Source organism: Microtus pennsylvanicus, chromosome 1, assembly GCF_037038515.1.
Source record: "Microtus pennsylvanicus isolate mMicPen1 chromosome 1, mMicPen1.hap1, whole genome shotgun sequence".
Classification (NCBI taxonomy): domain Eukaryota; kingdom Metazoa; phylum Chordata; class Mammalia; order Rodentia; family Cricetidae; genus Microtus; species Microtus pennsylvanicus.
Genome location: NC_134579.1, coordinates 198,215,786 through 198,233,268, shown reverse-complemented (window position 1 = coordinate 198,233,268; position 17,483 = coordinate 198,215,786). Strand labels below are relative to the sequence as shown.

At 41.2% G+C, this 17,483-nt stretch overlaps 1 protein-coding gene across 2 annotated transcripts in view; it reads right to left on the bottom strand.

The window, feature by feature from the left end:
- Positions 1-17,483, bottom strand: part of Aig1 (androgen induced 1) — a 229,034-nt gene that overhangs the window by 171,651 nt on the left and 39,900 nt on the right. For both annotated transcript variants that reach the window (XM_075948670.1, XM_075948681.1), the window contains exon 2: positions 13,040-13,195. In XM_075948670.1, coding sequence (XP_075804785.1) covers positions 13,040-13,195 — 156 coding nt within the window. The remainder of the gene's footprint in view (positions 1-13,039; positions 13,196-17,483) is intronic.

Sequence of the window (17,483 nt, the reverse complement as noted above, 5' to 3'; positions counted from 1 at the left end):
TCTGGGCATATACATCTAACTTAACTATACCCAGTATCAGTTACTGGAAGCTCTGAGTTCTAAACCTTACTGACAGTTGATTAGATTAAGAAGGCTCTAGCCTTGAAATGGTCTAAACCATCTAGGGATTCCCAACTTAATGGGCATTTGGGAGGTAGTAGAAATTATAGGCAATGGTTCTACTTGAAGACAGTAAGCCATTAGGGGATATGTTCTCTGAAAAGAATATTTTTGTTCCCAGTCTTTCCTTATCACTCTTTCTTTGCTTCCTGGATGCCAAGAGGCAAGCAATTCTGTTCTACCGCATGCTCCACATCATGATGCTCCTCCTAATTACAGGCCTAGACATAAAGTGAACTGCCCACAGGAGCTCCCAAAACTCTTAACAAGAATAAATCCTTCCTCCCTTTTAAACTGACCTTCTTAGAAATGTTGTTAGAGTCACAGAACTCTGACACCAGCACTAGGGCCCTTGGCCTGCCTCCGTTACCATCACTATGTGGTCCAGCTCCTCTCTCGGCCTAGCGCAGCCTTCTCTTCCAAACAGGTCTCTCCCCGAGCATCCCCTTGCCTATAATTGATCTCTGTGCTGTGCTCTGACTATAATGTGTTCCAACTTTCTCTTGATTTCACACAGAATTTCTATCTCCAAAATAATATGTTAAGAAAATTATGAGGGTGCAACATAGCCCAATGATGGTAGAAGTGAGAACTTTAGAACAGGATCAGGTTGAGTTAAGGTCACTCATTAGGTTAGAGCTCTTAAATCTGAATCCTGGTGGCTTTGAAAGAAGAGGGAGAGCAAACAAACACATATACATGGGTTCCCTATATCTTCTCTGTGACAATCTATACTGTCCTGGGATCATGTCAATGTGAAGGCTGTCACTAGAAGAAGTCTCTACACTCAGCAACTCCAGAACAATGAGTCAAACTGAGCTTCTTTTCCTTATAAATGAATTTCCCCCAGATTGTAGTAATTAAAAAGAGTCAATACGCCATCTTGAAATTGGTTCATAAAGAACCCAGGTGAAGACAATGCCATCTATGTAGACACATAGCAGACACATATTTAAGCATTAAAATATTTTAAAATGTAAGCATGCATAAATAACTGTATAGAAAGTAAACATTCTTTGCAATTTCAACTTCTACAAGTCAAATTTGGGCTATAAATTTCAAAATCTTTTTATATGCATTAAAGTGTGCCTCATTTTTGTTTGTACTTAGTCTTATACAACTGGAAATAAATTATTTTTTGAGATTGACATAGTTACATTGTATATGCATAAGTGTTTGCCTGCATGTATATATATGTACCGTGTATGTATGGTGCCCTTGGGTGGCAGAAGAGGACACTGCATCCTTTGGAACTGGAGTTACAGATAGTTATGAGCCACCACGTGGGTGCTGAGAACCAAACCTTGGTCTTTGGCAAGAGCAGCAAAGGCTTTTGAACGACTGAACGTCTCTCCAGCTCTGAGAAAAATCTATGCATCATAGAATCTAACTGTCTGAATTTGCCATAATTTACTTATGCACTCATTAACAGGCCCTCACTACTCTCAACTTCCATAGCATCTTCTTAGCTACATTACTGACTTTAGTTTTCTTTTAACCCTATGTTTTGCCTTGGTCTTACAGTTACCTTTATAGAACTGAGCTAAAAAAAACTATCTGCAGCTCTTCCTGGCTGGAAGAACAGAATCAACAATATCCTTGTAAAATGACCCCAAAGTCTCCTTTTAGTCCCTGAAAGTCTCCCTAAGTTCCACATTCCTTGACTGCATGCACCTTCCCAAATTCACACCCTGCTGAGTTCCACTTGTTCATGTGCTCCTATCACCAAAGCTCCATTTGTTCCCTTTGCTTCAGTGCTCGTGGTTCGTCTAACCAAAGCTTCCAAGTCATTAAAAACAAATCTTGGAGATTATCTGACTGCAGTCAAAAGAACCATCATCAAGAAGACAAACACAGAAAAGACTGGCAAGGATGTGGGGGCGAAAGAGACCCCTAATTCACAGCTCGTGGGAACTCATACTGGTGCAGCCATTAGAGCTATCAGTATAGAGGCTCCTCAAAATCCTAAGAGTAGACCTACCAAATGGTCCAGCTATCTAGTTTTCCTTAGTGGTAACATCTCCCATGGCCAAGGTGCATTTTGAAAGAAGAAGACAGATGCTGGGGTATGCTATAAGCTAAACTAAAGATTATGTACAGATTGTGGCAATTTTAACATGCACTCTGTGTGAGGGAATGGCAAAGTACATTGTACTATGACATTTTTCATAGTACTCATATTTGTGGGGCCACTGCCAATGACCTCGACACAAAAGAGTTTCTATACCACAGAGAAATTCCCCCATACCAACCCTGTGCTGTTCACCCTCCCTGCACTTGGCAATCGCTGACTCTCTCTCCATTACTATACATATTTTTTTAATTCTGAAATCACTTTATGAAGGGAATCTTTCTCAGTGCCTTAGTAGGGCTGGCTTACAGTTGTGTGTTCTCTATAATATGTGGGTTTAGAGAGCTGACAAGCAGGATCTTTCGGCATCACAACTATGTTGAGATAAACACTTCAAGCAACAACTACAATTATGTTTCTGGTTTTATAGATGAAGAAATAGACTCAGAGAAATTAGATTACTTTCTCAGCATCAGAATAAATGAGTGACCAACCCAGAGTCTGAAGTCAGATTGTAAGGACCCATCAAAGTTTTTAAGCTCTTGTACATGCTCTCTGGTACATAGAGTGTAGTGAAACTTTCAGATGGATTGATAATTGGATGCAAGAATGAACTAAATGCCAGGAAGTTTTAGAACGAATTCTGAGTCCTTTAGAAAAGCCTGCAGTTGAGAAGAACACAAAGAATTTCAGGTGAGTGAATGCAGCTATTGATTCTGGGTAAAGAACAGACAGACACACACACTCACACACACACACACACACACACACACACACACCATACATGTGTGCATGTACTCATACACATGCATGCACAGAGAGAAAGACAGATGCAGAGCATTCATACACATATTTTAAAAATCACTAAGTGGGTCCTCTAGATCAGACATGATACATGAGGCCAGAAAGGAGCAGAACTGAATGGGAACCAGTAGTGAAAATCTACTATTTCTTATGACAAATAAGCTTATTTGTCATAAGAATATTGTGGAGTTTGAAGCATCTCAGTGAGGAATATCTGACCATGTGCATCCTCCTTCTAGAAAATCCCTATCTCTAGGATAAAGAAGCAGTATTGACTTGGACTACCTGCTGCTCCTGACTTGTGTCTGAGCCTTGCCTTGCCCGTATTCCTGCTTACCCAAATGCAAGTTATTCCCTAGGATGTCAGATTGAGTGGATGGTTCCTGCTATGGTCTGAGTCTGGATTATCCCCACCAAAATGCACTGTGGCTCACTCTCCAATGACTGCCTTATGTTTCATACAGTTGAGATCATCACACCCATAGTGTGGTCATTTTACCATTATGGATACAATAGCTAACCTTTTCAGAAATTCACAGTCAGATCCATTTTAAATTTAATTCTGCATCAAGATAAATAAAAGAAAACCTTTTCTCTTTGACAAGTGATAGTAAACAAAATAATCAATCTGGTCTCTAGAAAGCTCAAACCAGACATGTTTTATGTTTGAGAACGACTATCAGTCAATTGGCAGTGATGTAAGCAGCTTATTCTCTAAAGCAATTAGTAAACCCTTGCCCATTGTAAAAGTGCTAATCAAGCCCCTGCTATTTCTGTATTTCTCTTTCGTTTTTAGTAAAGAGGGACTACAGTCTAGTATTATATATACAATTACATTAACATGATTATCCAAAGAGAGGCCTTGAGTCTATAGGAGAGCTGTCTAGCTAAATAAAACACGAACTGAAGGTTGTCATCTGAGAATAAAATTAAGAAAAATCTAATTTATATAATCTAATAAAACTTAATGGATTAATTGAATTGTCCTTTTTTTAGAAGCATCGACCATGAGATGACTACATGTCAATGAGACCTCACACTCAGTGATTTGAAAATATACTGTTATTTTAATACTGGAAGGTGAATAGCCCAGTCTTCCTGAGAAAGATGGGGAGACAGGAGATGACGTTAATTGAGAGTAGTCTTAGTCAAAAGCAACTAGGCACTTTCAGCTTTGCAGAAACAACAAGGGCATCTAGTCAACAGCAAGAGAATTTTCTGATCTACCTAGCAAGGTGTTTTAGTTAGACTTTCTATTGTTGTAAAGAGACACCATGGCCCTGGCAACTCTTATAAAGAAAACGTTGAATTCGAATGGCTCATTTAGAGTTTCAGAGGTTCAGTTCATTACCATGATGGTAGGGAGCATGACTGTATGCAGGCAGATGAAATAGCTGAGAGTCCTACATCTTGCGGGCAACAGGAAGCTGTCTATGACACCGAGCAAAGCTTAAGCAGAGAAACGTCAAAGCCACCCCCACAGTGACATTTCCTTGAACAAGGCCATTACTACTCCAGCAACGCCATGCCTACTCCAACCAAGCCACACTTCTAAATAGTGTAGCTCCCTTTGGGGCTATTTTATTTCAAATCAACATTCTACTCTCTGACCCCCAAAGGCTTGTAGCCATATCATAATGCAAAATGCATTCATCTCAACTTCTCCATAGTCTATAACAATATCAAACTTGCTTCAAAGTTCAAAGTCTCTTCAGAGACTCATGGCAATTGCTTAACTGTAATCCCCTAAAAATTAAAATCAAAAAGCAGATCAAGATTACTTCCAGGAGTTCTTTGTTGAACAACAAACACAGTGACCCAGGAGGCTTAAATATTATTGTCTGATGTGACTTAACACCACCTCAGATCCTAGTTAAAAATGGACCAAGACATTACAAATTTACAAAGGAAAGCAAATTTAATGACAAATGTTCTTGATGAAGCAGATCAAAATGGCCTTTTGGAATTCTAATGAAATATTTTTGATTAGATATAATTCATTTGTTAGGATATAAGCCCATGTAAAATGAACTATATCATTCTTTCCAAAAATACTTTTTAAACTTGTGCATCTACAAACTGTGGCTTTTCAGAACCCTGAAGATTTTTTATTTATTATACCAAATATAATTAGCTACCTTTAAAAAAATAATGTAGCTAATCCACATGATAAAAACTTGTTTTAACAAATTTTAAGAAATACATTGGGTAAGTCTGTGGTACTTTAAGTCTATATACAATTGGTGAAATGAGAAGACAAAGCTGGAAATATTTTCTTTCTTAGCAAAACAAATACTTTGCAAACTGTCGTGTGAAACCATGGTTTCACTAGCATGAAACAGTCCATCAAGGGTGAGCAACAACATTGTACATGAACAGGCTTTTGTCAAAGACAAAGAAAACAACAGCAATTTTTGTCTGGATTCTTTGGACTCCCTTTCCTTATTCTGATACATCCTCCAGATGAGAAATGTTGGTTGGGTCAGACCTAATATGAGAAACTGAGAATCTCAATAAGACAAGCACTGAGAAGGAAGTCTACATCTGGTAGGTTTGAATGCATAAACTACTTTTTAAGAGCGAGCACTCCTCTTTGTGAAGGCTTAGGTTCAACTTCTGTTTGATTCAGTAGCATCATTTACCAGCCAAGTGACCTCAAGCAGGCCAACTGTACAAAGGCAACTCATCTCATCTGGGAAATGAGGTGAGAATGTTGGCAGCTCATCCTTAACTGCTCCTAGAGGTAAACAGCTCACTGAGTAAAGCCCTCATTAGCATGGTACCTGGCCCACAAGGAGCACACAGGAGTTAGAAGATAGGACTTAGGTCATTGGTAGGTCATATCATCAAAGAAAGGGAAGTAGTGAGAACCCTCAGGAAGCCCAAGAGGAATTGATTGTTTACAGGCTAGGATAAAAGTAGAAGCAACAGCAAATGCCCCTGGGTATGTGATGTGTTCTCTAAAACCCCAAGGTAATAGGGTTGGGGGCAAAGCTGCAGTAAGCATTTCTAGATATTCAGACATAAATGTTAACTGTAACAGTACATCTGGAATCTGTTTTCTTTTGTTGGTTCAATATCGATTTAAACTTCCTACATTACCAGTGGTTCACTGGGGACTTGCTCACTCATTTAATTCCCTGGACATAGAGACGTGGATACTTCTTTCTGTCTAATCATCTGCACTTGTGTGAAAGCATTCCTCTTATTTTGTAATGAATTTGTAAGGCAAACACTGGGGAGAAGGGAAGCTCTCTAGGCTCATGTGACAATGTGGGCAACCCTTCTTAGTGGGGCTGAAGGGCTCTTTCTAACACTCGCTGTGATGAAGGTCTTCTCTTTGTCCCAACACGGTACCAAACCTCACCACTGCAGTCCACATTCCTAGGACATGTGTTGATGCCTATGTGTAAATCAAGTATAGACCCAACCTACAGAAAAATAGACAGTCTCTAAAGAGTAACTACTGGGAAAGTGTCTCTTTAAAAGTATTTAGGGGGCAGTACTGCTGGTTTAGTTTCAGAAGCAATCATGCTGGTTTAGTTTAGGAAAGAGTGTTGCTTGTTTAGTAGCACTGAGTATAAACTGTGGCCACACTCTCTCCTCACCATCTCCCACCTGTTAATGCCCACTGAGTTTCTTGCACAGGAGATATAAAAAGAGATGAATGAAAGTCCTACCCATGATTGGCTATCTGTGGAAGGTGAAAAGGCAAATCACCCAGGTGGTAATTCCATGGACACAATGAAACTAACATGTTGGTGGTAGATCCAGAAGATTCTCCCGTCGGGGAGAAAAACGCTTTTATACCCAGCTTATATAACACAGGACAATCTGATCTAGCCATGGCTTGTAAAGAGAAACCTCAAAACATCCACAGAAACTGTAGCAATTCCACAAAACCTCCAGAGTAACACGCTTCTTTTTATATGAAGAAGGAAAGAATTGAGGTGGAAAGACACAGAGAAAAGGAAAGAATTATGAAAGGGGCAGGGTAAATGAGGAGGTAAGTAGAGAAGAAACCAAAAAAATGAAGTGTTCCATTTGTCTGTTTAATCATCACTCACTGCACCTTTAACAAAGCTGGGTGATCCTGTTCTCAGAAACATGAGATGTGGGCTTTCCCCTCTGTATGCTGTGATTGCCATCGGTAAATAAAGGAACTGCTTTTGGCCTAAAGCAGAGCTATAAGGGAACAGAGCTAGGTAGGGAAAACTAAGCTGAATGCCGGGAGAAAGGAGGCAGAGTCAGAGAGAAGCATGTAGCCGCCACTGGAGACAGATGCTGGACAGAACTTTGCCGGTAAGCCACTGACACGTGACAATACACAGATTAATGGAGATGGGTTAAATTAATATGTAAGGGTTAGCCACTAAGGAGCTAAAGCTAATGGGCCAAGCAGTGATTTAAATAATATTGTTTCTGTGTGATTATTTCAGTGCTCTGAGCAGCCGGGGACCAACAAGTGGCCCCTCGCTCTACAAGTTCCAGGGAGAATAAAGGAAGATTGCACACACTGATTTTAGCTGTCTGAAGTCCTGAGTTAGTAATCTAAACCAAGTTCTATAGGGAGTTTCAGAAATTAAACAAAAGCCATTTAGCTAACTGCCCTAGAAATCTACTTTTCTCTCATAACAAATTCATTAAATGTCAAATTTAAGTAGTTTATGTCAAAACTCAAAGTGTATTGAGATAATGTACTCAGAATGATACTGAGAATTAATGGGAAAAAATAGACAACACAAAACATTCACACTTGGTCTCTCAGCTTTTCTGCCTCTATATTTTGTATCAGTGTAAGCAAAGAGTAAATTACCTAGAATCCTATTCATTTCCACTTTAAATTTTATAAAGATTCTGAAAAGCCCCAGACTTGTTCTAGCAGCAAGAGTCCATCCTTAAGGGTAAACCGCGGTCAACTGACGTCCTCACTACAGTCTCACTTCCTTTTCTCCCACCAGCATTCTTGGATCCCCTCACAGTTCATTCTAGAAATACAATGGTTTTAGCCAGTGGGTCCTCCAGACAAATCCATTCCTGGTGGGTCAGGGACGACACATCTGCCTGATGGAGAACATCCTTGGATAAGTGCCTGCAGAGCTGTGTTCCTCTTCATGCCTTGAGAACACAGGCAAGAGACGTGATCCTGATTGCTTATCAAGTATGTTTTTATGTCTTGGAACCTTAGGCAACAAGTGTACAATCAACATAGGTGGCACTGAGAGAGCAGAAGAAGAAATGCTGGGGCTGGAGAGTTGGCCCAGTGGCTAAGAGCACTCAACCCTCGAAACAGAGCTCACTAATCAATCTTTCTGGGACACCTCCCCAAACCTTCCACCCCTAATACTTTTCCCTTCTTTTACACTACTTCTCTATATCTTAGATACACGTCTATATATTGTCCGTTTTAATCTGCATGCTAATGGGGATAATTAATAAGGCTTATCTCCTAAAAATGACACCTGACATATTCAAATTTCTTATAGTGATGAGATTCTGTGCTTAAATGTGTCTGGAAACAGATTGTAATGGATGATTTTGCCTACTTGATTTTGAATGGGTCTTCCCCTTTAAACCTACTGTCACTGTGCAATTAAACTCAATTACTCATTCTTACGCAGGGGCAAGCATGTGATTCCCTCAACAGAAAATGGACTGGGTTTTGGTTAATTATATTTTCACTTATTGTGGTGTCGGCATGTATATGTATGGGCATACATATACCATGGATTGATGGTACAAGTCCCAAGACAGCTTAATGGAATGTTTTCTCCTTCCACTCTGGTCCCAGGAATTCAACTCAAGTTACCAGGATAGGTAGCAAGCACCTTCGCCCACTTCTGCAAACCAGGTTTTACAATAAAATATTACTTGGCTGATACTATATTTTTAATCTCAAAGATGAAAGAAAGCCAAGGAGCATTTAATTGAACAAGGTAACAGCTAAGGCTTAAAGAAACTAGAAAAGGGTTTGATTTTAGGTACTTATATAATAATGTGATACAGTCTTAGCAGATAAGTATATTTTAAAGTTAAATCCAGAATTTACAAAATAAATAAGGAACTTCAAAAATATTTCCTTGTAAATTTCAAAAAAAAGGGGAAACATTTGTTTTCAGTTGTACTCTCAACTAGAATCAAATTAATTTCAATTGTGTGTTACATTAGCATATATAAAAACTAGCATTTAAGTTCTGGCAAGCTGGCTCCCCACCTAAGGGCACTTATTCCTTGTCCTGAAAACCTGCGTTGTATCCATGGAACACTCTGAGCAGAAGGAAAGAGTCAACTCTGGCAAGGTGTCCTCTGATCCACAAGCTCCAAGCAAGCTACGCCACGCACCCCACATATGTGTGTACACATATAAACACTATGGAATAAATAACATGCAACAAAACTTTGAAAATTCGCCATTAATACTAATATGCATTTTCCCATCAAAGCCAATCTTTGCATTTAAAATTCAACAAGAAAAACAATGTTTCTTGTCTCCTGAAGTTCGGGAGTACAGCAATTCAAATTTGCATATATCTCAAAACCGTTTTCAAGAGAGCTTAGATTTAGCTAATCGGTCAACAGATGAACACCCCTGAGAATGGCAAGGCATTCTTAGAGTTTGCATTGAGGTGTTAAAATTAGTTTTCCTTGTGTTTCCTAAGGAAGAGATACCACACAAGTGAGAGCCTCCAGGTTGTTGGTTCATGTAAAATCTTCAAGTGTTTACAAGACAGATTATAACACCAGGAATGGTTACTTGGCACACAGCTTCAAGACTAAATTCGGTAAGAAGGACAAATTCCAGAGGAGCTCATTGACGCCCATGCGGGTTTGCTCTCACACTCCGGATGCCCATCCCAGGATAGAACAGCTCTAAACCTCCGGGGCCTCTCCACAAACCCACTCACTTTGGGATGGCTGGGGCAGCATCTGGGCTGGAGCAACCCAAGGCAGCACCAGAACAAAGATGTACTGGTGACGGACGTGGTAAGATTTGATTATGGGTACTATTCAAACTCAGCAGCTGCAGATGAATAGGGTTGCATGGTTTGAATGAACAGAAAACATGCAATTGTTCCTTCTGCATGGATGGCGGTCAGAGACACATTTAGGGTTTATGGGAGGGGCATTTTCAAACGCGTCATGCTCTTTTATTGTCTTTTTTAGTTAAAAGGGATATGCTTACTTTCTCAGATATAATAGCATCTGCCAGCACGAGAGTCAACAAACTCATGGGAGACAAAACACTCTTTCCTGAACTGCTCCTAGGGAGCTTCGGGGCTTCCTGACCACATAATGTCACAGAATTATTTGTAAGCCTTCTTTAAAAGGGTGTCAGGGTTGAGAAACAAACTTCACATGGTAAGAGCCGCCTCTAGAGGGTTCAAAATGAGCTGCAAGGCTTGGGGAGTGGTGGTGGTTTCTGGCCATTAGCATCACCAATCAAAGCCAGCTTGACTTTTTATGGGAATCGACAAAGAGATTGATGATACATGCTCTGTTCACTCAAGCCACCCTGCCCGGCTTCTCCGTGTCACAGTCACACTGAGACAAAAGTTCATTTTAATTAGCTGTGATTGGGATACTTCATTATTTTTATATATCCTGGGGGTAAACGGTACCATGAAGGTACCTTGTGTAAGGTCCAAAGGTCTCCAAAGATGTTTTCATTACTTCATGCTCAGATAAAGCAATTACTGTCGGCTCACAATTAACCTTGTTCCCCACGGAAGCACCAATATAAAACCTACAAATCCTAGATAGGCTATATGGGTCTTTCCCTCTACTTTGGTTGTAGCAGGAGAGAAAGTTAGGGAGGAGGGACAGAGAGAGACAGAGAAAGAGACAGCAAGAGAGGGGGAGAACATGGACCAAGGAAAGCTCTGGCCAAGAAACTTTTCAGAACAGTCTGGGCAAATGTCATCTAATTCACTACCCTGCTTTTGTGTTCTTTGCCTACAACCTGTAGCACGGAAATATGGCTTTCCCAGTAACCAACTGACAAAGAGAAAGTGTGACACAGAGGGAGCTGGTATAGAGCAGTACGGACAACTCTGCAAGGCTGGCAGTTACCCTGTAAGCAAGTAACAGAGCCAAGGGCACCTCTGGGGACCCTAGAGGGCTCAAAGCCTAGCCTCTACACCTTCCACTTTAGGAGGCTCAGATCAGGCTGGTGCTGCCCTCCATGAAATAGTATTGGGATAGTTTGCTCAATGAGGTACTGTGGTAGCCAAAATAGTAAAAGCTCTTGTTTTAAATACTATCCTTCATCACTTGACCTGTTAAGCATCTTTTACTACAGACGGACGGACGGACAGATGGACGGACGGACGGACAGATGGATGGATAGATATCATGCAAAACATTTAAATAAGATTTGAGAGGTTTGCTGGACAGTTTCCATCTGAGCACTCACGCACTTAGAACTCAGAAGGAAAGGAGAACGAGAAGGTTTATTAGTGGATTCTGAGGTTCTTCTGCCCTTGTGTTATTCTCAAGAGCACACACAGGGCTACTTAATCCATGAAAACAAAATTCAGCACACAGAAATGGTCAACTCTGCGCTAAGAACATGGAAGTCGCTGCCAACACTAACTCAGCCAATATGAAAAATAGCCAAAAGTACGATTGAACGAACTTTCTGAGTCCTCTCGTGCTGAATTTGGACTCAGTCGCTGTGTTAGCCATGACCTTGGAAGTTCTGTTAGTTCTTGCCAGAATCACGGAGCAAATGAAAGGTCTCAAACTGAGCTACGTAAGGTAGTTTTAACTTGCTCTTACAATCTGAGATACACAAAACTTCCCTCATTCTTTCAGCTACACATACGTTATAAGTCTATGGTGGGGCTGTACTCATGGGGCCTGTAAAGAAACATGGTTTGTATGCAGACAATGGAAAATTAAGAGACTTGTGAAGGGAGCTGAGCGATGGAGGGAAGCTAACTAAAAACAGAGAATCAATGGAGCCAGACAGACCCAAACACCGAGCAGCATTATCTAAGTAATACCAGCGAATGGCGCAGTTGGGTGAGAGAAGTACTAGCTAATGTTGATTTCCTCTTAAGTCCAAATTGCTAAAACTATTGACCCATTGGATACTTATTATTTTAATTTTAGGCTACTCAAGAAAAAATGTTTGGGACTGAACCATGTGGTGTATATGTGTGTGCAAGCGCGCGTGCACATAAGATTACAAGTGCAAATCACCACGCCCCATTTGGTTTTGGTTTCTCTTTTATTTTTTTTAACAGGGGTACAGGGGTGAGTGCAAGCCTCGTGTTTACATGGCAAATAGTTCACCAACTGATATATCTCAGGCCCCATAGGCTGAAGTCTTAATTCCCCAGAATCTCAGAACACGACAGTAGGCGAGGGTAAATGCAGCCACTGGAGAGTTCTAGTTGACATCATGGATTTCCGAATAAGGAGAGGGAATCAAAACCCAGACTGGCACAGCGGGGAGAGAATGTAATGGTGTAAAGAGAGCCTTCTTAAAGCCAAAGAGACAGGCGTCAAAAAAAACCAACTCTAGGATTCCGTGACCTCAGACATCCAGTCTCCAGCACCACAAGGGAATAAAATGTCTGTAGCGCTGGCAGCTTAGAAAGCAAACGTAGAAATCCTGGGCCAATATAAAGCTCAGTCACACGAACCCTTGAGGTCCTAGGTTCCGTTCCTAGTACAAGAGCCCACAATGTCCTGGGTTCTCATCCTAGTACCAGGTAATGGAAGAGCTCATCTATGCAAAGCCCTCATTTTTATCTTGTGTGTGTGTGTGTGTGTGTGTGTGTGTGTGTGTGTGTGTGTGTGTGTGTGTGTGTGTTTGAGAGAGAGTTCTCAGTAGTGTGCAGCAGCCTTGGCTATCCTGGAACTCACTCTGTAGACCAGGCTGGCCTCAAACTCACAGAGATCCCCCTGTCTCTGCCTCCCAAATGTGGTGACTAAAGGTATGTGCCACTACCGCCCGACAGTCCTCATTTCTACATGCCAGATCTGAAGTAGGACCCACACCGCTTCTGTGCTAAGTATATCCTGCATCATACTTACAACCCCGACAGGAAAGGCCAGCACGGCCAGCGTCCAGTCCCGGAGGGAGATGAGCTTCCTAAGCTGTCGCTCTTGCTCCTGGTTCCCGCTGTCTCTGGTCAGGAGAGTGGAGAGATCGGTCAGCACACAGATGCCGAAGAAGACCGCCTGGATAACCTGAAAGGAGACAACCACCCAGTCTGGTCAGCAAGAGCTGCAGAGACTGAAGCTCCGGGCACAAAGGCAGCTGTGTGTCTGCACTATGACACATGAAGAGAACATGTCCAGAGCCTCATTACGAAGCTCACCCAGAGAATGAAAATCAGAGGTATTTGTTGTTTTGTTGAATACTTGTCAGAACAGCATATTCATTTGAAAGCTCACATACGTAGTCTGTTTATACTCTCTATAGAAGGGGCACAAGCTAATAAGAAGCTCAGTGTGGAGAGCCCATCTCTGTGCATCACTGGGAATCTTTTGCTACAGGAGTGATAGAAATCTGGTCATAAAGAAATCAAATGATCCACTCTGACATGGAGTAACCTTCCATTGTGAACACCGAATGGTTCTTATATTTTTAGTACTGATGAAATCAAACCTTTCCCAAGTGCCGTAGAGATGCTGTGACCACTGTCTCTATACAGTTTCTGGTATTACAAACCAACTACAAATGGAATTCTTTACAACAGTCAGACTTTCCTTGGGCCGAGGCATGGTGAGAACCCTGCAATGGTGCAAACCAATAGTGTCAACCTCCTGAAGTAGGACCAAAGTTGGGGATGTTGAGTGCAGGCAGCATACCAGGGCATAGACAAATGGGATTACAGGACAGAAAATATATTCCCTGGGATCAGATCGTATCTACTTACCACCAAAGAAATGGTAGATTCAGAAGTTTCCTGACTTCTTCGAGCAGAAATAATTTACTGAGGACTTATTTTAAAGGATACAATACTCCTTGCTTTGTAGAACCAAACAAATACTTTCGAAGGAAAAGAGCATTTCCACATTGGCAGTGGGAAGAGTCCGTGGAAGTTCTGTGCATGGCTCCTCACTGGGCACAAAACAACATCTGGTTCCAGCTGTGGGTTCACCCTGTAGCACACATGTTGTTAGAAGCGTAGGTTCTGGGGCTTCCCCCAAACCCTGCTATTACTAGTCTACCAAAGCCAGAGTCATGCTCCAGTTTTCCTCTTAATTTCAATTGGTTTAGCTTCCACGGCTTAGACTCTATTGTCGTTTTATAAATAGCCAGAGCGGGAGATGCCGCGATTGCTACAAGTGAAAAGAACCAGAAGTGGGGACAAACAGCATCGTGTTCTTGTAATGAGAGATCAATGACTCAGAGAACAATTCCCTACTTAGGAAATTTCTCATCTAATATCGTAAGATTTAAGATGTTTGAACCTCTCTGGAAGCCCTCGCGGGGTGTGACACATCAGAGACCACACCAGGGAATGATTTTCCCCATGACTGTTAGTCAGCATCCAGTGCCCTGTGGGACCAATTCCTAGGAGAATTCAAATTACAGCCACAATGAGATAGCATTTCTCATCGAAACCATGATACAAGTAAGTCTGACTCAACCAGAGCTTACAGTGGGAACACGGTTTGGACAAACATTGTGTAGAATAGACAACACCTAGTAATGTAGCGATTCCTACGCACTCTTGCCATGGGGACGGGACCAGGAAAGACATGTCCTGAAGCAATGAATCTCAATCTATGGGTTGTGACCCTTTGGGGGTGAAATAAGCTTTACACAAGGGTCACCTAAGAGAACTGGAAACACACAGATATTTACATCACCATTCATAATAGTAGCAAGGTTACAGTTATGAAGTAGCAGAGAAAGCAGTTTTATGGTTGGGGAATCACACAAGGTGAGGAACCATATTAAAGGGCCACAGCATTAGGAAGGTAGAGACCCATTGCCCTACAGAAACCTTGCTCCAAGTCAGTACACACACCTGGGGAAAGTCGATTTCAGCCTTTACTGTTTTACCAGAGATGGAGTCATCTACATGTCTTTTTAACATCAGGCTGAATAAACTGTGCCAGATTTACACACCAGAATTCACATCTCATAACAAAAACTTTCCGATCTCGACAACAAAATATTAAACTAAAAACAGAAACAAGAAACAGCATATTTTGACACTATTAAAATAAATTGTGAGAAATGCAAATATCAGGATACATGCACAGGCAGTAAAACAGGAGGAAACACATGGGGATTAATAACACTGAACTCGGGCTGGAGACGGTGTGGTATTGACACACGCTGTGCTTATACAGGACCTGAGTTCAGCGTCCACCGAGAGACTCCCAACTGCCTGCTATGTCAGTTCCAGAGGGTTCCTTTGGTCTCTGTGGGCACACACATGTGGTGCACACCCACAAAGATGCACACAAATATGTAAGGCTAAATATTAAACCTGAACTCAGATGCCTCCTGAAAAGAAGAGAGTATGAGAGATTATCAGAGCTCCATGTGTGTTGACACCATTCCATTTCCCAACATTGATTAGTGAGTATATTGACATGGTATTTTTTTTACTGTATTTCAGTACATATTTTTAGTATCCTATGCTGATCTTTCAATTCTTTGCTTTTCACTCAAGACCCCCCTAGTTTTTAGGGCAGGGGAATTAGGCAGGTTTGGGTGAGCTCAAGAAGTTTAGCACTTTACCATATGAAAATACCTACAGGATCGCTTTTCTCCAGGCAAAGAAAATGGAAATTTGACTCGGTGCCAATGAAGCATAAGTATCTGGAAGTCACTTGCTTTATATAGCTCAAGAAACAAGGAAATTCACCTTGTAGGTATGGGCAAGGAAAAAGATCTAGTTTAAACTTCCACCATAGTTTCCTAGTACACATGAATTCGCTACTATTCTGCCCTTTAAGACTTTAGGATATAGTTAATGGCACTCTCTGGGCCTTCAATTGATGAGCCAATATAAAATGTTTGTATTTTCCTATAAGTGTATCAGTCATTTTTTTAGATACAGATGTGAAGACTTTCATAACTATTAGTTATACAGATTAAGCATACCTTACTCAAAAATCCATAGGATCCAGAATGAGAAAACTCTGAGTCTCAACATGCACCATATTGACTTCATCTGATGGGCTAATGTCAAAATGCAAATCTGTAGCATCCCCATGGGGAAGAGATCCTATAAAAACCTTCATGTGAGATATATAACTATGTTTTAAGAACCAATCAAGAATATTGTATTTTTAAAAAGCCTTCCAGCGGCTGACCACCCCCACTCAGAAGAGATGGACCCACCCCTCACAATGGGTGTGGGAGAGATGGCCCCTATAGCATTGGGTCTAGGAGAGCTGGTTCTGTCCCTCTAAGGGGACAGTCCCAGTGGCCAAGACTAACCAGCTCAGCTACCACCCAGTCCTATATATACCCTAGGTCTTGGTTTGTCACACCCTAACATCTACACCATCTATGACCTGCTGGAGTGCAGGAAGGGACTGGTCCTGCAAACTGATAGCCACAGGATCTCCATGACTTGAGACAACAGTAGCATGTCTGAGAGGAGTTGCAGTGAGGATTCAGTGAGAATGGTGTGCCAGAGGACTTGAACCAGACCAACGACTCATTGCAATGAACATTTTGACAGTAGGGTGGTTAACAAAAGGCTCTACTGGGTGACACAGGGCAGCTCTCCATGCCACTAGGATGAGTGAAAGAGGTGTTGGAAAGATGGAGGAGCAAGGTTTTTCTTTGCTTGTTTGTTTGCTTTATTTAGTTTTCGATGAATTGGGGATGCATGCTGATGGGGTGAGGAGTGGATATAGAGGGCCTGGGAAGTGAGTAGGATTGGGGTGCATGATGTGAAATCTCTAAAGAATTATGCTAAAAAAACAATATTTTTTAAAAAGATTATAAAGAACACAACAACAAAAATTACCTTCCAGCTAAATGTACAAGACACATTTAAAAATGGATTTTCTGTTAGACATTAGTCCCATCCTCAGGTCATGGTACATATATACATATTGTATATATACAAACACTGCAAAAACTTGAAAAAAAACTCCACAACATTCATAGATCCAAGTATTTTTTTAATAAGACATATTCAACCTGCATCACCTAAAAATTGATACCAATGAACATGAGGCCAGGTAAAGGATTTTTATGCAAATAGATGACTTGAAGAGAGAATACTTTTATGAAGTTATAAAAGGAAACAAAAGAGATGTGGAAAACCAGAAATTCTTTCTAGAAGAGAAGGAAACGGAAAGAATTTCTAAAAACAGATATGCTGTAGTATGTGGTAGCTGGTATCACAACTTGACAGAGACAGAAAAACTTGGAGACAAGTCTCTGGGCATGACTGTGAGGGAGTTTCTAAATTAGGTTCATTGAGGTTGGAGACCCACACTAAATGTAGGTGCCACCATACAATGGGCTGGTGGCCTAGACTGAACAAAATGG